The sequence below is a fragment of the Protopterus annectens genome, chromosome 10.part0 (assembly GCF_019279795.1).
Source record: "Protopterus annectens isolate FY-2018-M chromosome 10.part0, PAN1.0, whole genome shotgun sequence".
NCBI lineage: Eukaryota > Metazoa > Chordata > Ceratodontiformes > Protopteridae > Protopterus > Protopterus annectens.
In genome coordinates, this window is record NC_056744.1 from 86426255 (window position 1) to 86448702 (window position 22448).

A 22448-nucleotide genomic window follows, 5' to 3' on the forward strand; every position below is an offset into this window, starting at 1 on the left:
TTCTTATGGCCTGGGGAGTTCTTTGTAGCCTGGGTTGGACTTGCAGTTACAAGATATATGCCAAACACTGATGAGGCTTGAGTTTTGCACTATCCCTGCACGGACTCTGTGTCACTGTGTCATCAAACTGTGCCATGTGAATATTACGATCATTGTCAATCACAGATGACCTGCTGACATTAGACATATACTAATTTATTATGCTGGACCCTCCACCAGTAGAACCTGAGAAAAGCATAAAACAAGATACCTATGGCAGTACTGAAATACATAATCCCTCCCCTTTGCAGGCATAATATTAGAGGACTTAATGTGCTAATGCCAAAAGGACACCTACATACCTTTCTGTGTAAGGTATTGCAGTTGCAGACTGGGGGTACCTGGAAGACAATTATGGAGAAACTTCTTACTAAATCCTGCTTCACATACAGTGTACTCTACAAAATGCCATTGCAAAGGCTGATCCTAACCTAGTGCATCTCATACAGATTTATGCAGTCATCACCACTTCAGTTTATTGATTCAGGCCATCATCAGGAATGGGGGCACACTCTGACAAAGACACCCATGCCTTCTTCACCACTTCTGTGGTTGTGGTCTACCTCCTGTGGTGGACATGTCTTTGGCAAAGTCTTATGCCTTGATCCTGGCGAACAATATTATGTTGGTTACACTTCAACAAACCTTATGTAGACTCCTATTACCCTTCAACAGAACATTCAAGTCATCGGACCATTCTCTACCACATCTGACCTTGAAAAGGCTTATTGAGCTTACCTTTAAAAAGGATATATGTGCCATGTGTGTGGAGGGTCTGCAGTAATACCTCAGTCTTTTTGGTGGTGAATGTTTCCAGTTATCGCTTTCATCATGGACCCATGACAAGATGAATACACCTTTGAGTAACACATCAGTCAATGCATGCATGTGCATGCATGTGTATGTGTGTGTGTTTGTGTGTGTGTGTGTGTGTGTGTGTGTGTGTGTGTGTGTGTGTGTGTGTGTGTGTGTGTGTGTGTGCGTGAGTGTGCGCGTGTGCATACGTGTGCGTGTGTGTGTGTGTGTGCGCGCGCGAGTGTGTGTGTGTGCGTATGTGTGTCTGCATGTGTGCTCGTGTGGTGCGTATGTGTGTATCTACGGCCATGTGTGTGTGTGTGTATGTCATATATGATTGCATGCTGCCTTCAGCTCAATATGGTGCCCACTTACCTGTCACTTATTGTACTATGACTCTTCTCCCCCTTTGCGATAAAAACAGCAGCTACAGACATGTTATCATGACATCCCTTCCTGCATCAGTGTAGACAAACTCTGAAACACACTGCCCACCCTGTCTCCCCATATGCATATCCAAGTCTCATTCAATGTAGGGGGTCCATTGTGTCCTGTGTGGCAGGAGCTGCCTTATGTACACATTCCCACTGGTGTGCTTGCACACAGCTGGACCTGACAATGTCATGTCATTGTTGTATTCTCCCAAATACACACACACACACACACACACACACACACACACACACACACACACACACACACCAGTTCCTCTATGTCCCCATTGCTGCCATCCACCACGGATGTTCAGTATAGTGTAGTGTTACATAGCCAGGTGTTTTGTCTCCTTTCAGTATGTCTGTTTCAAAGTCCAAGGTCCTATTGCAGCAAACTCTTGACTACACAATTGCTCATGTTAGTGCAGTCTCCTGCAATATATTGATTCTGCTTTATATCACACGAATTTGGGGCTCATAGTGTAACAATTATGTTGCTGAGGGAACTTACTGTAGTTGTCTCTGAAGTACTACATTAATACGTTGTCACCACTATGTGGTGCTATCCTGTTCATTTCTGCCCATCCTGACGCTATGCACAGCATGGCTGTGCATGGGGTTTATGAAGCTCATAGCACCATGAGTCTGCATTTTATAGCCTTTTTGAAGCAACCCATTGTTGCACTGTGATGCACATCACATAATGGCTTAATATGCAACTGCGCATATGGGGCTACTGTTTTACTCCTTGAGTGGACCTGTCTAACAGAAAGTGGTTGCTTTAGTAGGGCTCCTGGATGGTGAGCACAGGAAGGCATGATTTTCACAAGTCTTTGGGAACACCTGCTAGGCCAATATGATGGCCCTGGCATGAGCTTGCCAGCATGGTGAATGATGCCATTTGAATCACCTATTCTGAGTAGTGCAAGCATTTGTGTAATGACCAATGGTTGAGTAGTGCTAAAGTGCTTAGCCAAAGGAAAGCACAATTTATGGACAGAAATACAGAGTTTTAGTATGAGCATATTTTCCATTCTTTTTTTCACAAGTTTGTCACTATACTAAATTGTTCCTACTTTGTTTGACAGTGGCTGAGGAGCAGAAAGAGAATGTGGGAGGGTGCCACAGGATGTCAGAACCACCTCTCTCAGCAGTGGGTTGCATATAAAATATACACTACTATACTCTACAGTTGTAATGTTATGTGCAGCATACGTGTGCACTAATGTGCTCTGTCTTGTTTTCTCTTCCTTCTGCAGGTCCAGTTCTGGCTGTGGAGTGGTGGTGGACACCTTGGGCTACATCATCTTACACCACTCATACTCAGTAACCAGTGATCACCAGACACACGTCTCAGTAGGGAGACACTGGTCACTTCACTGAAGATGACCTAGATATTTCAGTGGTAGACTCTGTGACCACTAATCAAGACAGAATCAAAGGTTTCTCTTCTGATAGTGGTCTGCAGGGTCTCATCAGCTGCATAGGCAGGTGATGTCTGAGGTATTCCAGCATGTGAACACCTGCCTCACAACCACGGAGGACCTTCTAGTATGGCTGGCTGAGTTACACAACTGGTAGGCCCTGAACACTGTGCCAGCAAAGGCACAGCCTGCACATGATGTCTGCCACAGCCTGCACGTCAGCCACAGGAGTGATTGATGTCTGGTGAGTTGGCCTCTGGATTGGAGTAACATTCACTGTGTCCTCTGCTGTAACTGTCATACATGTGTTCCACCACCTTGTCATGTGTTCCACCACCTAACGTGCTTCTCCTCATTCGTTGTTCGTTTTCCAGACCTCTCCATCAGTAAGTGTCCATTCTCTGTCTTTGTCCATCCACATTTGTCTCAATCTTTCTTGTCAATACCAGCTTTCTGTGTTTGCATGTCACATCATTTTGTATGTCCCCATAAAACCTTCCCTTGCCCTTTATAACTCCCCACGACCATTCCTCACTCCCTTCTCACTTACCCACCCTCTTCTTACATGAAAAACAGGAGCATTTCCCACAAACATTAGCCTTCGTTCCTTCCACCATCCATTCCTTATGATTATCCTTGTGTATTTTCCCTTGCACATTATTCCCCGTTTTCCAACTTTCAATTTCCCTTTTCCTCCTTGTTTATATAATGAACTGGGTTTGTACTTTACTGTGCTGGAACCCTTCCTGGGGTGTGTGCATGTGGCAAAGGTGAGGTGATTCATTGCACACCTGAGCCTGAGTAGCCTCCAGCACATTGAAGCATGCTTGCTTGTTTTTCCTTTCATGTCATCCACTCCAATCATTTGTACTTTGCTAGCACAGCTCCCCCACTGATCCTGTCTACTGCCAGTTTTCCCCATAATGCAATTGTACTAATTTACTGTGTACTCTTCTTTACTGACTACTTATGTGATGCAAGCCCTATGGTAGTTCATAGTAGAGATGATAAAACAGGAAGAAATGGAACTTCTGTAAGTGGAAGGATCAACAAAACAGAACAAACACGTAAATAAGGCATGGAGGAGGCGGTATGGATCACACTAGAGACCAGAAATAGCAAAATAGCCTGGAAAGGGGCTTATACAAAACCCCCCTCCTCATGAGATGAAACATCCTAAAATGACAGATGTATCCTTAGCGTGGGTGGGAACGTAATTATACATCGGGGGAGCAGGCAAATTGTCTGAATGCCATATATGTGATTTACGGTTTCTGCCAGTTCAGAAACAAAACAGGTCCTTGATGAGAGTCACCAAAGTGGGGACATCACTTTACCACAAAGGTGCAGTGATGCTGGACTTTAGAAATGTCTTTTTTACAATGTTTTGTTTCTACTACTTGCCAGTCATCAGGCAACTGAGAGTGTCATCATCCATGCAGTTGTCTGAGTGATTTGAAAGTTTTTACATTTCCTCCTTAGTCCTGTCATCATGCACAAATGTCTATGTACTGAGGAGGGGGTACAAAGGGTTGTCTGCAGAGAATGTCCCCTTACTACTGCAAGGAGTATACACTACAAGCAAGCTTGCCCCCTTTCTAAGCCTTGAGTGGTGGTTTCCCTGTGTTCCACCAAGGGGATTGTGCGGTTGTGTGTGCCTCAGAGTGCATGTTAACTCATATTTTTGCCTGTTCCTCATAAAACTTGTTTTTAGGCAAATCATTGAGGATTGAAGTCACTAAATAATGACATACATTTGGATTTCTGACTTCATATCCTTCAGCAAATGCATGTCAACACAAATCCTGTTATTCTAGCAACTAAGTTTATAAAGAAATATTTAACATTTGTCCCTATTTTTGGCCTTTGTCCCTCCATTATTTTAGGCTTTCTCCAGACGTCTTGCACAAAGATGTTAAGAGGTATGTCTGGGTTGCAGCCAGGCCTCTATCTCTCTGTGCCACTGAGACAGGCTGGAGTTTTATAATATTAATTGCAGTGGTGCAGGGATGCCACAGACATCTTGGGGATGAGCATTTCAGCAGGTCCTGTTCACTTTGTTTCTTTTGAATACATTCACAGAAATGCCTATTAAAAATTGTACTGTTTTTTTTCACCACTTGTATAAGCTGCCAATAATATGTACTAAATGTCTATCAATGTAAATGTTGTACTGTATGTGAAATGTCTTTATATGTGGAGCTTTTATCCCCGGGACTTCACTGAAAATGGACACTTCTGGGCCAGCTGGACCACCCCTGTAAACAAATATAAATAAATAAATAAATGCCCTTGACTTGTGATGGAATGTTGTAATATGTATGTTACCAACAGCATCATGAGTACAGCCATATCTAAAAGTAGCATCCTTCCTGATGCCCTACTAAGACATTTCAGACAATTATTAGTGTTACTTACTCAGGAGGGGACAGTTTGGGATCTGGTGTTCTCAGATGAGAAAAGAGACAGACAGCTTCAGATATGGAAGAAGGCAGTCTTGGGAAAACTGGCCACAAAACTGTATGCTTTATTATTAGCTTAACTAAAAAGTTTCGGCTATCAGAAATTAATGTTCTGGGTTTCTAAAAAAAGCTTTTACAAAATAGAAAAGTTCTTCAAAAAAGACCTACTAAACAGTGGTGCAGGAGAACATTTGGGATTTATTAGAACTGCCTCCTTAGAAATAACAAACTTCTGTGTGAAAACAGTAAACACGTATGCAAATCAGAAGAAAAGGAAACCACTGTGGTTCTAAAATAAGAAAATATCATCACTCAGGGAAAACAGTTAACATTTAGGAAACACTAAAAGAGGAAGATGTAAAATAAAGATAATTAAAGTAAAGAGGAAGTAGAAAAGGCTGTCGAAAAAGTAATGATCCAAAAAAAAGAAGCTAGCTCAGCTGAGAAGGAAGGTAAAATATTTTAAAGATACATAAGGTAGCAAGAAAAAAAGTTAATTAAAAGTAAGAGGCAGTGATGATAAATAAAATGGGTTGGGTAATTAAATGGGTTGGGTAATTAAAGACTGTGTGACAACAGAGGTGGTAAAGACTAGTCTACTCAGGATTCAAGGACGAGAAAGGAGATTTATTATATCCAGGCAGTTACTACATAAACCTGGGATGACGGGGTTGAAATTATTTTTGTTTTTCTTTACAAAAAAAAAAGTTTCTGGGAGAACTGGAAATTTTAAAGCACACAAAGCAAAGAGTCTTTGCTGGGACTCACCAGAGAAGCCCTAGAATGATAAGAGTACTTAGTGGAGAGCTGGTAATATTACCAGGGACCAGTTTAATACATGACAGCAATAGGTAAGCTTTACCCCAGACTAGAAGAGAGCACATTGCATTCCCATCCACTACAGTGGGAGTAAAAAAGGCTGGGAACTGAGACCCTGCTAGTATGACATCATTTACAGGAAAACTGTGGAAACATTGCTGGAGGAGTGAACTTTGGAGTGTCTGAAAACCTCTGGGACAGAAATAGAAGCAGTGTGAACCCACAACAGGAAGGCAAACCTAATAAAGGTTTATTTCACCACAAGGGTGGTTAGCGCTGACACCTCACAGCAACAGCTTCTCTGGTTCAATGTTTGGCTCTGGATCCTCTCACAGACTATAATAAGACAGAGGGACAGCATTTCTGTGAGGAGTCTGCATGTCCTCCCTATGTTTGCGTGGGTCTCCTCTGGTGCTCTGGTTTCTTCCCGCATTCCAAAGACATGCAGTAGGTGGACTGGATACTCCAAACTGGCCACAGTTATGAACGTGTAGTATGGAAGAATGGCCATGTCATGGCTAGCCATGCAGCAGTGTGAAACTTGGCTGAAGATGATTGTCACCATTGAAGAGACACCCCAACCCCATGTGCGAAAATGGGAAAGGGGGTTGTGGATGGGTGATTTAATCACAAAGTATGATTCAAACATTTTATAAAGACATTTATTATTATAAAATCTTCTCTGACAAGGCTGACTTAGCTTTCTAGAAATATTAACTAAATAAAAAACACCAAAGGTTTATACAGTCTACATATTATTGCTAACTGCTTCTAATTAAACAATTAAAATGTATCAAAAGAGGCTAACAAAAAAATCATTGGAAAGTCAGACTAATCCTGACAGCAAAAAACTTCTTTTTTATAAAAACAGGAACTCACAGTACTATCTTTGTAGAGAGATACGATTATAGTAAATGTTCCCTGCTGTAATAGTTTATACTGTGTCTCCATAAAATTATTTTGATGTGGAGGGTAAAAATCCTTGACTTTAAAACAACATCCTGCAAACTGGCACCCTCCTTCAAGACATTTTGAGTATACGAAATTAGAAAATGATTATCACAGCGATGTAGTGACATTAATAATGCTGGAAAATTAAACAAGTAATAAAAGCAAATGTTCTAGTTTTTGGTTGCAATTATCCTTCAACATTTTATTTTCAGAACTTTATTTTGCAGTTTTCGTGATATAATTATTGTTAAAATGTACATTAAACAAGAATGCATACTCAGCTCTATGGTGCAGACACGTTAAATCCTGACTGTAGACAATATAATCCAAAACTGAGTAGTGCCTTAGATACTACAAGAGCTAAGGATGGATGGTGGGAGTGAAAGGACAATCCTGGCTCACCCATTGTGGGGTCTGGTCAGACAGGTGCACAGTATGTGGACCTAGAGGTTGATGACAACTCCATATGATAGCCTTCATGGGGTGTGGGTAGAAATGCACATGCCCATAGGGGAGGCCATTGCAGTCCTTGACATCAGTTACCAGGGATGAGTTTAGGTCAAGAAACAGAATATCCATCATGGATGCCAGGATCAAGGCTGCTCCATGAAACATTCTTGTCCATTTCATAGGGAATGAATGGGCAGTAGCTGTATGAAGGCCAGTGCAAAAAACATGTGTGTGTGTGTGTGTGTGTGTGTGTGTGTGTGTGTGTGTGTGTGTGTGTGTGTGTGTCTGTGTTTGCATGTAATTATATAATGAATGATTGGCATGTCACTTGGGTGGCATACAAAGAACACACCACGACATGCTGAGCATTCATTATATACTGCAAACAACACATGCACTATGAAGGTGGAGCACATGGGCTAAGCCTAATCCTAATGTGCATCTTAACTTTTAGAAAAAACTTTCCCATAATACTACCACTACACAGGACAGCTCAGACACACACACACACACACACACACACACACACACACACACACACACACACACACACACACACACACACACACACACTATCCTCTAACCTAACCCATCCCTTAACACTAAACACTGAAAACTGCACACGTAATCTGACTCCTTACCTAAACCTTGCTCTAACCCTAACCCACAAATATTTGCAAGCATGCACGCACACACACACACACACACACACACACACACACACACACACACACACACACACACACACACACGCACACACACATGCACACATCCCTAGTATACATCCAACTTACCTTTTTTTGCAAAATAAACATCTGATGAAATGTCCATTTGATAAATTCAACATTCACACAAACATCCCTGCATTTCTGGTTGCTAACCAAAGCAACAGCCAACCAAACAAGAAATATATATATATATATATATATATATATATATATATATATATATATATATATATAGTTCTAATTCGTTTTAGCTGAAATCTATGTGAATTTCTCTTTTTCTGAGCAGAATGCTCAGAACTGTACTTTGCATAGTATTTAAAGTATTTGCAGTATAAATGTTGTACCTCTCTCTCTCTTAATATGCTCTCGGAGAGGAAGTATATGTGAATCCTAAGTAGCCAGCAGGTTGGCAGAAATTAAAACCTGTTAGTCAATACTGTACTATTTAAAGATAAATAATGCAAATGTTATGGCAGAGATGGAGGGCATTAAATGCTATTTCTGATAACAAATCATAAAAGTATGTGGCTTGTATGGTCTGGCAACATGATACATATTAAATGTGCAGACACTACCAGACGTTTCCATTAATAGTATGATTTCCTTCATTCATTTGTTGTGAGGAAGGACAACATTATCAATTTGTGAAATCACTTCACTTCAGTTATTTAAACTTATTGGTCATCCCACTGTATTCCATAGAACCAGAATACAAAGTGTCCACCCCCTTCCAGTCTATCTTGCTCTTTTAAAATTAGTGGCTGTCCACTTATATTGCTAAAGCTTAACTCATTACAGCCAAGTACACCTCCAGGTGTTTATGCAGTTACCTCCTACTGGACCTCTAAGCATCAGATATTGCTTGTTCATATTTGTATTAATAATTCCAAAGCCATTATACATACAAGGTATCAGAATATGTTATCTTGAAGCTTACATGATGGCAAACACAATTGCATTGATGTCTGACCTCTGTCAATGAGTATTTGTTAGAACTGTAAAGTGATAACTTCATTTTTTTAAAGGATCAAGCCACACTCACTGGGAGTTAAAGGTATACACTCAAAAGAGCTGTATTGGAGGGAATGAGTTAAGTTGCCCCCTCTTTAAATATCTAACTGCTTAGTGCACACTGCAGCTCTAAGGATATAATCCATTTCTCCATCTTACCTTTAAAATCTGACGCATCTAGTCCAAGACCACCAATTATTGGAGAGCCCACATTCTGTCTCTAAGTATTCATCTTACGATTAATGCTTCTGTTTACTCCTGGTGAGAGAAGGAGTATAGAGACATTATTTCCTGGAGAATGCTGATCACTTGAAAGCCTGACAAACTGCTTCATAGGTGCCAACTCGTAATTTTTGCATATATTTTGCTCCTTTTTAGAGAAGGAGCAGAGGGCATTGATTCCTGACTGTCTTTGATTGGGCAGTGAGTGTTTCTGTGGGACCTTCCTGATTGGTCTGGTTGCTATTCAAGGCATCTACCAGGAAAAGGCTACAACAGGCATACTGACCCTTGCATCATCTGGGACAAGACTGTTGATCACTACAGAGCCTGTGGCCTACGTCTCAATGTGAGATTAGTACTACTGTTTTGCTGCTGGTGAGAGAAGAAGCAAAGGGGCCTTGTATCCTAGCAGTGTGAAGCTGTCATAAGACCAGTGCTAGAAGTAGCAAAGGGGCCTTGTATCCTAGCAGTGTGAAGCTGTCATAAGACCAGCACTAGAAGTAGCAAAGGGGCCTTGTATCCTAGCAGTGTGAAGCTGTCATAAGACCAGCACTAGAAGTAGCAAAGGGGCCTTGTATCCTAGCAGTGTGAAGCTGTCGTGAGACCAGCACTAGAAGTAGCAAAGGGGCCTTGTATCCTAGCAGTGTGAAGCTGTCATAAGACCAGCACTAGAAGTAGCAAAGGGGCCTTGTATCCTAGCAGTGTGAAGCTGTCATAAGACCAGCACTAGAAGTAGCAAAGGGCCATTGTATCCTAGCAGTGTGAAGCTGTCATAAGACCAGCACTAGAAGTAGCAAAGGGCCATTGTATCCTAGCAGTGTGAAGCTGTCATAAGACCAGTGCTAGAAGTAGCAAAGGGGCCTTGTATCCTAGCAGTGTGAAGCTGTCGTGAGACCAGCACTAGAAGTAGCCAGGTAATAGCCGACCGACTGAATCCACACTCTTTTCATTATTCTTGGTAAAACTAATTATTGTTTTCAGTACGTGCTGCTTGATTAGCTGCTGTCTAACCTAACTTCAGAATATCTCCTTAACACTTTACCCATAAGTCATCAGGGGCTACTTTAGTAGTTTCCCCTTTAGTGTTTGGCAGAGCCCTGTACAGATGCAGACACCTTGAGTGGACATTTGTCCTCTTAAAGCACCCTTGAAATTTCACCAGTACCTAGTTGCGCACGGAAACTAGTTTGTAGTGAGAAGAACTGCCACTAGATTTGCAAACTAGATACTTCTGACATTACTTTACATTCTCACTGCAACCAGCTAATCAATAAAAAAGGGCCTGTTGCCATGGATATGAACTTTTCCACTATCTCTGTTACTAGCATGGTGGATATGGGCATCCTGAGGCAATGCAGAAATTGCCTCATATTTACTGACAACCAGATAATTCTCAAAAAACTAATAAGGTATGTGAGCGATATATTTATATAATGCCACTACAGGAAAAGCTCTCAGACAAAAGCACTCCTAATATCAACAAGATTATTGATAGTACACATGTTGTACCCATCCCACACAGTTCAAAGCAGACACACAGACCCACATATGCTGAGGCACTTAAATGTAACCTTCCTAAATCCCAAAGACCTCCTAGACAAAGTACATGTAACAAATACCCTTAGCAGCCCCAAATGCACTCTTTCAAATCTATATCCACACCAACACATACAGCCACATCTCATGGAGCCTCTACTTCTAAGCCCATAAGGTCAGCCACCACACAATCCAACATTCTGGTCATTGGAGACTCCATTGTGAGGCACACTGATGTCCCTCTCACCAGGCTGAGTAAGGAGAAAGTCACAGTCAATTTCTTATTAGGAGTCAGGATCAGCCATATTATGCACTCACTCAGGTCATTTTACAAGCACCAGTATGACTCAGTATCAGTCAATGTGGGTGTAAATAACCTGAGATGTACCTCCCTAAACTGTATGAAAAGAGACATCATGGAGCTCTCAGAATGTGTCTCAGGCTGGTATGAGCTTAGCAATTAGCAGCATTTTACCTTCTCCAAGGATGATGCCACAAGATGAACAAAAGATGACTGACTTTAATAACTGGCTTAGTTTCTGGTATCATTGTAAGGAGATGTAATATTTGTCAGCAAGGAGGGAGATGGTCAACAGACCATGCTGCTTTGGAAGGGATGGTCTGCACCTCTCCCTTGCAGGCTTTCAAATATTACGTAAAACAATGTCCTCTCTTATACTGCCTTTTAGGCAAAGCCAGTCTGAAAGTACTGCTGACATAGCAAGTCAAAACCAAGAAAACCTAAAGGTGCTACTGCTCAGTGCTAGGAGTCTAAACAAGAAAAGTACAGTTTTGTACCTACCATAAATGTAGATGTTCGAGTGTACACCCTGCTGCAGTCATCACACTTGGGTTATCTTGTTGTCAGGCGTCCCCGCAGTCGGCCTGAATTCCAAAGTCTTGGTCCGGCGTCGGTTGCTGTCGCTTCTTTCCTGACGTCAGTGTGCCAGGGGTATATATAATGCATCCGACGCCATTTTCTTCAGTTTTTCTTGCCCCAGATGTCAGGTGCCCCCAAAAAGGTGGTCAGTAATTAGTACCAATTTAAGAAATTTAGCACAAACACAAAATCCCACCAGCTATAAGCAAATACATCAGGAAGGTATTGTAAAGATTTAGCCAGTTAGATCAGAGGGAATGAAGGGAGGGTAACCTGGACTGCAGCAGGGTGTACACTCAACATCTACATTTATGGTAGGTACAAAACTGTACTATGTTCATCGTGTTACCCTGCTGCAGTCATCACACTTGGGTAGAATCCCAAAGCTAAGGATGGGTGGAGGAGTCAAAGAGGGTTAGAGGAGGCTAGAAGGCCCTGCAGAACTGCAGTGGCGAAGCCAGCTCTAGTCTTAGAGTAAAGTGGTAAGTGGTAGTGTTTGGTGAAGGTGTGTACTGAACTCCAAGTTGCAGCTTCCAAAATCTCCTTGGTTGGAACCCCCCTGAGGAAGTCTGTAGATGTAGCTGTTGCCCTGGTAGAGTGGGGCCTTATGGTAGCAGGAACTGGTTTTCCATGATAGGTATAGCAAAAACGAATGCAATGTCCTATCCATTTGGAAATGGTTTGTTTTGATATAGCCTTCCCTTGTGAAGCTGTAGCATAGGATACAAAGAGCTGGTCAGATTTTCTGAAAACCTTAGTTTTATCCAAGTAGTAACGAAGTTGCCTGTGAATGTCCAAGGAATGCAGGAGTCTTTCTCCTTTGTTCTGTGGATTTGGAAAGAAGGTGGGTAAGTGGATGGCTTGATTTAAAGCCACACTAGATACCACCTTAGGCATGAAGGAAGGATTAGTTTGTAGAGAAACTCTGTCTTGATGGAAAATGAGGAAAGGTTCCACTGCCATTAGTGCCTGCAGCTCTGAGACTCTTCTGGCTGAAGTTATTGCTAGCAGCAGGGCAGTCTTCCATGATATAAACTTTAGATCAGCAGAGAAAGCTGGTTCAAAGGGAGGTAGCGTAAGTTTTTCCAGAACAAAATTGAGGTCCCATGTTGGTGTAGGTGCTTTCCTGGGGGGCCTAATGTTTTTTGCCCCTCTGAGGAACTGCCTTAGAAGCAGATGTGAAAATAAGGGTGGATCCGTGTAGTAGTGGGCTGAAATAGCTGATGCGTGGATTTTAATGGAAGAAAAAGAAAGTCCTTTGTGCAACATCTCAGTTAAATACTGTAGAATCTGAGGCATGTGAGGCTGAAGTGTATTTTGGCCTTTAGCTTGGTTCCAGGCACAAAACCTTTTCCATTTGTCCGAGTAGGCCTTCCTGGTGCTGGGCCTCCTAGCTTCCAGAATAACATCCATAACTGCTTGAGGAAGAGGAGCTGGCTAGATGCTTAAGTGATTTGCCATGCAGCCAAATTTAAGGTTTTGAGCTGGCTGTGTAGAATCTGATTGTTTTGCTGTGTGAGCAAGTGGGCAATTTGTGGTAAAATCCAAGGTTGGCCCTGGGCTATATTCCTTAATAGTGGGTACCAGTGCTGGTGTGGCCAGTCTGGGGCTATGAGTATCAGTCGTGGTCTCTCCTTTCTGACTTTCAGAAGCACCTTTGTGAGGGAAGGCATACACTGTCAGGTTTTTCCAACTGAATGAGAGAGCGTCCACTTTCCAAGCTTGATGGTGAAGTGTCCTTATACAAAATTTTGTTAGCTGATAGTTTTGGGGGCTGGCAAACAGGTCTATGTCTGGAAGGCCCCATTTTTGAGTTATCATTGCAAATACTTGTGGATCCAGTTTCCACTCTTGGGCATCCATGATGTTTCTGCTGAGGTCATCTGCCAATGTGTTCTTTTTTCCTGGCAGGAATTGAGCTTGTAACTGAACTTGGTAAGCCAGTGCTATGTTCCACAAAGTCATTGCTTGCCTGCATAGAGGGTAGGAGTGTGTACCCCCTTGTTTGTTTATGTACCACATTACTGTGGTGTTGTCTGTCCTTATTATAAGTTGTCCTGGATGTAATAGGTTCTTGAAGGCTGTCAGAGCATTCTGTACAGCTAGCATCTCTTTTTGATTGATGTGCAGATTTTGTTGATCTGCAGTCCATATGCCTTGAACACACTGTCCTGCCATGTGTGGCCCCCAGGCGTAGTCCGATGCATCTGTTGTCATAGTTTGCCTGGCTGGGGGCAAGGTGAAAGGCTGACCCTTTTTGAGGTGACATGCCTGTGACCACCATAGAAACTCTTGTTGTAGGCAGGGAATGAGAGATATCATTGTGTCCAAGCTGTGGCTGTGTTGAGACCATACGCTTTTTAGGTACCACTGTAATTTCCTCATATGCAGCTTTGCAAATGGTATCAGTGGTATGCAAGATGCCATGAAGCCCAAGGCCTGCAGAATTTTTCTTGCAGGGAGTTGGGTCTTTGTTGCCATTGTTTTGAAATACAGAGTCAGTTGTAGTTGTTTGTCTGGCGTCAGATCAGCCTTCTGGGCCATTGTATTCAAGCTGGCACCCAGGAATGTCATAATTTGTGAGGGTACTAGTTTTGATTTCTTTTCGTTTACTGTGTACCCCAGGCAACTTAGAAGATGTTTTACAAAAGCCAGATGTTGTAAGAGGATGTCCTTGCTTTCTGCTAGGATGAGGCAGTCGTCCAGGTATGGGTATATTTGAATTCCTCTTCGTCTGCAGTATGCAATTACTGGTGCCATGCATTTTGTGAAGACCCTGGGTGCAGTGGATAAGCCAAAGGGCAGTGCAGAGAATTGATAATGGGTTGAACCTGCAATGAAATGGAGGTATCTTCTGCAACTTTGTCTGATAGGGACATGCAGGTATGCCTCCTTGAGGTCCAACGTTACTAGCCATGCTTTCTTGCCCAACATGGGAAGAAGCTGCTGTAGTGTTAGCATCTTGAATTTGGGTACTTGTAAGAAGGTGTTTAGAATTGAAAGGTCCAGGATTGGTCTCCAGGCATTGTCCTTTCTGGGGACTAGAAAGAGTATTGAGTAAAATCCTTGGCCTTGCTCCCGTGTAGGTACCAGTTGAATGGCTCTCATGTCCATGAGAGCTGTAATTTGTTTTTGTGCCTCTGCCCATTGATTTTGTGGCAGGTTTGGCATTCCTCTTTTCATTGGCAAGGTGTGGAAATGTAATCTGTATCCTTGTCAAATTATGTCTACGACCCATTTGTCCTTTGTGACAATGTGCCAGTTGTCTGAAAAAAGTGTGAGTTTTCCTCCCAAGGGAGCTGCCAAGAGAGTGTTGCTTGGCCATATGAAGTGTAAGTCATTGAGTTTGCCTTCTAGTAGTTTGGGGCCTGTCTTCTCCTCCCTTCTGTGTTGCAGTGCCCCATTGTCGAGGTTTGTATTGGGCTTGTGGTTGCCCTCTGCCTCTTGGACGTCTGTATTTACCCCTCTGTGGTCTGTCAGTAGCTGGAAAGGACCAATTTTTTGTTGGCCAATTTCTGCTGAAGCGAGGGGGCTGTGCCTGTAGAAAATCTTTGACTGTCTGCATAGATTTTGCCTTATCCTCCATTTTCTTTAAGACTTCTTCTGCTTTAACTCCAAATAGGACATCCTGCTGTAAGGGAGCATCTAGAAGCTTTGCTTTAACATGATCAGGCAGAGTTTGCTCCTTTAACCAAATATGCCTACGTATAACAGACCCAGTAACAGCTGCTCTACAGGAAGCTTCCAAAGAATCAAATCCACATTGTAAAGTATGTTTACCCACCTGTTCAGCTGCATGCAACAGACCCTGCATTTCCTTCAATTCAGACTGCTGAGGGAGTGTGCTCATTTTTTGTCTTAACTGAGACATTAGAAATTGCTGATATTTTAGCATGTGAAATTGACAATTTAGTGCTCTCATAGCTAGAGTGGCTGAGGTGTAAACCTTTTTCCCCCACCTGTCTAGTGCTCTGGAGTCCCTTTCAGAGGGTACAGGATTTTTCGCCATAGAAGCCTTAGCTCCTTTGGGACCCTGGGAGATAGTCTCTGGATCAGCAACAGGGCTTTTATAAAGGAATTTGTGGGAGTCAGGCACTCTATAATATCTGTCTGGTTTGGCTGGAGCAGGAGGCAGAGTATCTGGATTCAAACTAGATTCTAAGTAAACATCATCCACAATGTCTAAAACTGGGGGGATAGCAAGAGGTCTGTACTGGGGGAGTAAAAGAAACTCTCTGAGCCTTTTCTTTGAGTCAGAGTAGTCATGACCTTCCCAGTGAAAATGTTCCCTCATAGTGTGTAAAGTTTCCACAAAGGAGTAGTCTTCAGGGGGAGAAGCTGAGAGAATGGAATCCTCAGCATCAGAATCTTCATAAGGGGGAAAGGAGTAATCCTGTTCCTCAGAGGAGCCTGAGGAAATAGACACTTGATCAGAGGAGGCATAATCCTCCTCTTGTCTAGGCCTTTTGTCGGGGGGGTTGGGAACCCCTGATTAAAGAGATCAAATCTTCCGCCATTTTAAGCATCTGTTTCTTAGGCATGGGGCCTTGAACTGGGGTCTGAAGTGCAGTCTTTTTTGGTTTAATAGGAGTCTTAAGCTTAGGATACATTTTTATGGTGAGCATCGTTGGTCTGAAGACGCCTTCAGAAACCAAAGGTGTTTCTGCAGCACCGACATCTCTTTCGGCAGTGTCGTCGGTAGGGGATAAACAAAATGGCTGCGTCGGCCTAGCACTCTCCGCCAAAGGCTCCAAATCGGTCTTGGGTTCCAAATCTGTGGTAGCCAGGGGCTGCGTAGGAGCCTCACTGAAAACCGGTGAACCGGAGACCGGCCCAGCCGAGGCCTCGGAGTCTGGCTTGGGTCTAGGCTGCCTGTCCTTATCCTTGCATTTTTTTGTGCACGCCAGTAGTCGGTTGCTCCGATGGCATTGTGTAGTTAAATTTTCTACCGAAGTAGTGTTGTGCGAAATCAAAGCGTCTTTTTATAGTATGCTTATTGAACCTAGCACAAAAACGACAACCAGTGACATCGTGGTCTGGGCCTAGGCAAGGTATACAGTAAGAATGAAAATCCTTATGAGGTATTTGCTTCCCACAAGAAATACAATTGTTAACTTTTTCTGACATCGGTCTGAGGCAAGAAAAGTTTCCCCAGTGGGGTACTTAGCTTTATTGAAGACTTCGGATCTGAAATTCGACTTTGAAAATCTCAGGAGTCGGCCGACCGGCACTTGCAAACTGCTTCTGCTTTGGGCACCGCATGGCAAGAAAGACTGTAGAAAATTGCGTCAGATGCATTATATATACCCCTGGCGCACTGACATCAGGAAAGAAGTGACAGCAACCGACGCTGGACCAAGACTTTGGAATTCAGGCCGACTGCGGAACCACCTGACGACAAGATAACCCAAGTGTGATGACTGCAGCAGGGTAACACGATGAACATCTCCACTCACTACAAGCTCTCCTAACCCTAGAGAATGCTGACATTTGTACAGTCACCGAGACATGGTTTAAAGCCATGGACAACATACTGGCAGTGCAAAGGCTATAATGCTTTCCACACACTTGGATCAGCTACTACACAGACAGGAATTAAAGGTGGAGGTGTCTTGATTTACATCAAAAATAAATTTACCTCAAGGCTGGTCAAACAAGATGATGCACTTGAGCTTCTCCACTTTCAAATCACCTTAAGAAAATCCTGTACCACTTCCTTGTAAACTAAAGGTCGCCCTCTATGACCCATAAAACCAGATTATTGGAAACACTCACCATCCCAACCCAATTCCATACTGATCGGCAACTTTAGTTACCTCACTATTAACTGGGAATCATATATGACACCAAATGCACAGGCACAGAGACTCCTGGCTTTTATAAGCAGAAACTCAGTGGGTCACACTGTCAATATGTGACCAGGGGCACAAACATACTGGATCCAGTCCTCACAAATATGGGAGAGTGCTGCACACCCCCTAGTATAATGTATTTATGATAAGGTCAAACCACAAAACTATCTCATTTGAAGTAAAAATAAAACCCAGAACTCTAGCTATCCCTAGAATGCTCAGGAACTACTTTGAGGCTAATTTCCTATTTTCAAGTGATAACCTGGTAAAATTTTAACCTTCATAAACCCTGAGAAAACTGCTGTCTATGTGGAGCTGTTCACAGAAACCCTGTACAAGCATGTTAATAGCTGCATAGAGACAGCTGTACCCACCAGGAACAAGTACATAACTAACTAAAAAAACAAGCCATTGTGGTGGAATCATAACATCAATAGACTGTATAACAGAAGGAAAAAAAATCATGGCAAAAATTGGGAGGTGTAGTATCCAGCAGGATAAAAGCATTCTCAACAAACTAAACAAACAACTCAGAGAACAAATAGTCTACAAAAGCCAAATTTGAGGTAAATTTGGCCCCCAAGCTAAGGATAACCACAAAGTTCATAGACAGGTTCATAGATTAGTACTAAGCTAACTGCCCTTGCGAGCCATTTTAAGCCTAGCCAATTATCCCTTGTGAGACTCAAACCCCCAAATCAAAGGTGATACACAAGTGTGTACAGTGGTTATTGTTAATGAAGCCACCTATTCTGGAGCTAGAATATATAACAAACCTACTGGCAAACAAATTCAGGTCTAAGTTTACCCCTCTCTCCCTCTCAACCTACCCACAGGAAATACTATCAAATATAACTTCCCCCTACTATCACTAGGGAAAAGGCCTTCATTGCTGTCTCTAAGGCCAAGAACACTGCATTAGTGGGCCAAGACTATATCCAAGGATGCCTTCTAAATAGCATGAAACATGACCTATCAAGCCCTCTGGAATTTCTGCTTAACTGTAGCCTCCAAACAATGTTCATATCTCATGAATGGAGAAGAGCAACAGTCATCCTTCTCCAAAAAGGTGCTCCATCTACAGACCCTGGAAACTACAGACCCATTAGTTTCACTAGTCTCATATGCAAAGCCATGGAAAGAATTATCTTGGAAATAATAATGACCAGTTTGCATAATGTTTAAGGTCTTCGCCTCCCACTCACAAGGTACAAGGTTCGATCCAGACCTCTGGCCAATTGCCTGTTTGGAGTTTTTATGTTCTCTCTGTGCCTCTTTTGGGGTTCCTCTCACCTCTGAAAAACATGCTAAGTGTCTCTATCTGAAACTCACCAATGAATGAAGCTGTGGGCAGCAGCAGAGACTATACATGGTGTTCTATAGGGGGAAGGGTTGCAAAGACCAACCGCTTTTGGCATCTACTGTGGCGCGCAGAATCTTCAAGGTATGTGAACACAGATCACAGACTGCATGCTATGGGAAGACAAGCCACTCGATGGTGTAAAATATCACTTTAGGAGATTCAGTCATGTTGACTAATGTTGCCAAATATGCATGAGTAATTGCTGGTGATAAGTGGGTTGAGGACCTGGCCAACTCTGACCTATGCCAGACAACCATGCTAACAGTGGGAGGGGTGTATGTGCCCCTACTGGCCAGTGTGTGCCTCCATAAAGCCCAGCAGCCTGGGTCAATAAGCTACTGGCTGTCTGATGTCCAATTTCCCCACCTGGGTTACCTGTGACAGCTCTGTTTAGTGAAAGCTGGACATAAAACTAATCAACCTGCCAAACATGAACTAAGAATTGCTACACTCATTGTAGGTTCACTGACAGGATGCAGCTTGGAAGTGGATGACATGATGGTACAGAAGAGGCTGGATATCCTAAGTATCCAAGAGACAAGATGGAAGGGCAGTGCAACAAAGCCACTTGGCTTGGGATCCAGAGTTTAGTACTCAGGAGGAGAACAGGCTGGAAATGGTGTGGGAATTGTGGTGAGAGAAGCTTCAGAAGGCAGTGAGGGATATCATCAGAATTAGTGACAGACTCATGGCAATCAGACTCCAGTCTAATGATAGGACAGTATTCATAATCTCAGCCTGTACCTCACAGCAGATTTGTGATAGTGAAGGGAAGAGTACATTCAGACAGCAGTTGCAAGATCTACTAGATAAAGCAGGACAACAGGAATTAGTGTTGATAATGGGTGACCTGAGTGCACATATTGGGACATAGAGAACAGGATATGAGGATTTGCAGACTCCACATGGGTGGTGCAACAGGAATAAAGAAGGAGAGTTCATTCTAGATGTTTGTCTGGCAAATGGCTTGATATTAGCCAACACATGGCTCAGAAAGAGAGACAGTCACAAGATCACATATAACAGTAGCCAACATGCAACTCAGGTAGACTTTCTCCTATTAAGGAAGGGGCATTGGAGTAGAATCAGTGATTGCAAATTCATCTCCAGTAAAACAACTGGCCCACAGCATAAACCACTGGTTGCCACAATCTGCTGCAAGCAGTGGTCAGAGAAGGATCTAAGATCAACATAAACCAGGTTGAAGACATGGAAGTTGACTGGAGAGAAAATACAACAGTTCACAGAATTATTCAAGCCTCTATCACCCCAAGAAGAGGATGAAGTAGGTGGAGTTGAATAAGAATGGTAGTGCCACAAAACAGCATGTGTGAGGACTACAGAACAGTTATATGGCTAAACCAGGTATGGAAATAAGGTACATAAGGAAAGTTGGTAACATAATGTCGAAGTCCAGGAAGTCATCAAAAGAAAGGAGGAGTGCAGCAAAAAGTGGAAGGTAGAAAAGATGGCTCAGACTAAGAAGCCATACTGGTTGGTTAACAAAGACGTTAAGAAAGGAGTTGCAATAGTAAAGAACAGGGAATCACAGGCATTCTTCCAGCTTCTGGAAAGTGACTCAACAGGTAGCACAAAGAAACTAAATCAGGTTGCAAGGCAGATACAGAAAGATAAAGAAGATAGTCAGACACCCTTCATAATGGATGCCAGCAACAACCTGCTCACTAGTCCACAGGACATCAAAGGCAGATGGAAGCAGTACTTCCAGCAGCTTCTGAATGAAGAAAACCCTCAGAAGCTGTGCTGCCCCAGAAACAGCCTACAATGAGAGAAGAAGAGGAGCCCACCTTAGAAGTAAGAACAACACTAAGGAAGATGAAGTCAGGGAAAGTAGCAGGCTCAGATGACGTCACAGCAAGTATGATAAAGATGCTGGGTGAGATAGGGGTGAAATGGCTCCTGAGGGTACTCATAGCATTGTGGACAGAGAGGCGTATCCCAGATGAATGGAGAATAAGCATACTCATGCCAGTGCACAAGAACAAAGGGGACATTCCAACTGTGGGCAGTACAGAGGTATCAAACTCCTCTCACATTGCAAGAAGTTCTGGAAAGGGTGACTGATACATGGATATGCAGAGTAGTGGAATGTAAGATAAGATAAGAGCAGTTCAGCTTCAGGTCAGGAAGAGGCATGGGCACAACTGACTCCATGGTTGCACTGAGCCAGATAGTTGTGAAGAAGCTAAACATGAGGAAAGAGTCCAATGTTTGCATTCCTAGACTTGCAGAAAGCATATGACAAGGTCTTATGAAAGCTGCTTTGGGCAGTCCTGCAGTGATCTGAAGTCCCAGAAACATTGGTAGAATTAGTGCAGGCTATATACACTGTGGTGGTGGTGCTGAGGTAGCTTTGTCACCTCACAGTAAGACGTTGTCCTGTTCGATTCTCAGCTACAGCATCTTCTGTGTGGAGACATGCGTGAATGGGCGTACCTTCATTGAAGGTTGTGCGTCAGAGCTGGCAACTCGGCACGTAAAAATCTACTGCCAATTATTAGCGAACCGGAGTTCTGCTGTGGCAACCCCTAACTGGGAAAAGCCGAAAGACACAACAGTGCAGGCTATATACAAGGACTCAATGACTCAAGTACAATCGATGCTTGGTCTCACGGAGGGGTTCTCAGTGGGAGGGGTGTGCATCATGGTACAGCTCTGAGCCCACTGCTTTTCATACAGGTGATGGATTACATTAGCAAGGAGGTCAGACAGGGCAGATTAACAGAGTTGCTGTATGCAGATGATGTGGCATTGCAGGCAGACTCTGAGCAAGAACTTCAGCAAAGAAAATGGGAAAGGAAACCTGACAGCACATGGCATGAAAAAGACTACAGACAAGACAGTGGCAATGGCAGCAAACTGCAGAAATCAGAAGAAGCTGAGAATAAAGATAGAAGGGAAGATAATGGAACAGATTAATAGCTTCACGTGTCTGGGAGGGGTGGCCAAGAAGAAGGTAAGTCTGAATGAAGAGGTCAAGGCTAGAATCAGAGGGACTGCCACCAACTGGCACAGAGTGCCAGGTGTACTGAATGACAGAAAAATGTCAAAAAAGCTGAAAGTAAGATGTAAAAGACAGTGTTGTGACCAGTACTACTGTATGGCACAGACACCTGGGCAGTAAAGACAGAGCAGATGAGGAAGCTAGAGGTGATGGAAATGAAGTTGTTGTAATACACCAGACCCTCATGTTGTACATGTTGTTTTTGTATATGCATAGCACAATAACAGGCTTTTGGTTGCATTTGTACATCATTTTACACCCTTGTCTGTTCCTGTCAGCCTTCACTTACAAACTATGTGTCTGTATGCAAGTCACTTAATGAAGTAAGTGCAACTGAAGAGGAACACTTGCGTAGAAGAGATTTTACCTGTTTGACAAATGAATGGAAGAACTAATAAACAAAGAAACAAACAGGAAATATATTAACAAACAGGGACACCTGCATGGTACACGGACG

The 22448-nt window shown here is 42.9% G+C and overlaps 1 protein-coding gene across 1 annotated transcript in view; it reads right to left on the minus strand.

The window, feature by feature from the left end:
• LOC122814099 (large neutral amino acids transporter small subunit 4-like) overlaps nucleotides 1–22448 on the minus strand; it is a 430411-nt gene that overhangs the window by 297906 nt on the left and 110057 nt on the right. The window contains exon 8 of the mRNA XM_044086716.1: nucleotides 342–380. Within this exon, the coding sequence (XP_043942651.1) occupies nucleotides 342–380 (39 nt within the window). The remainder of the gene's footprint in view (nucleotides 1–341; nucleotides 381–22448) is intronic.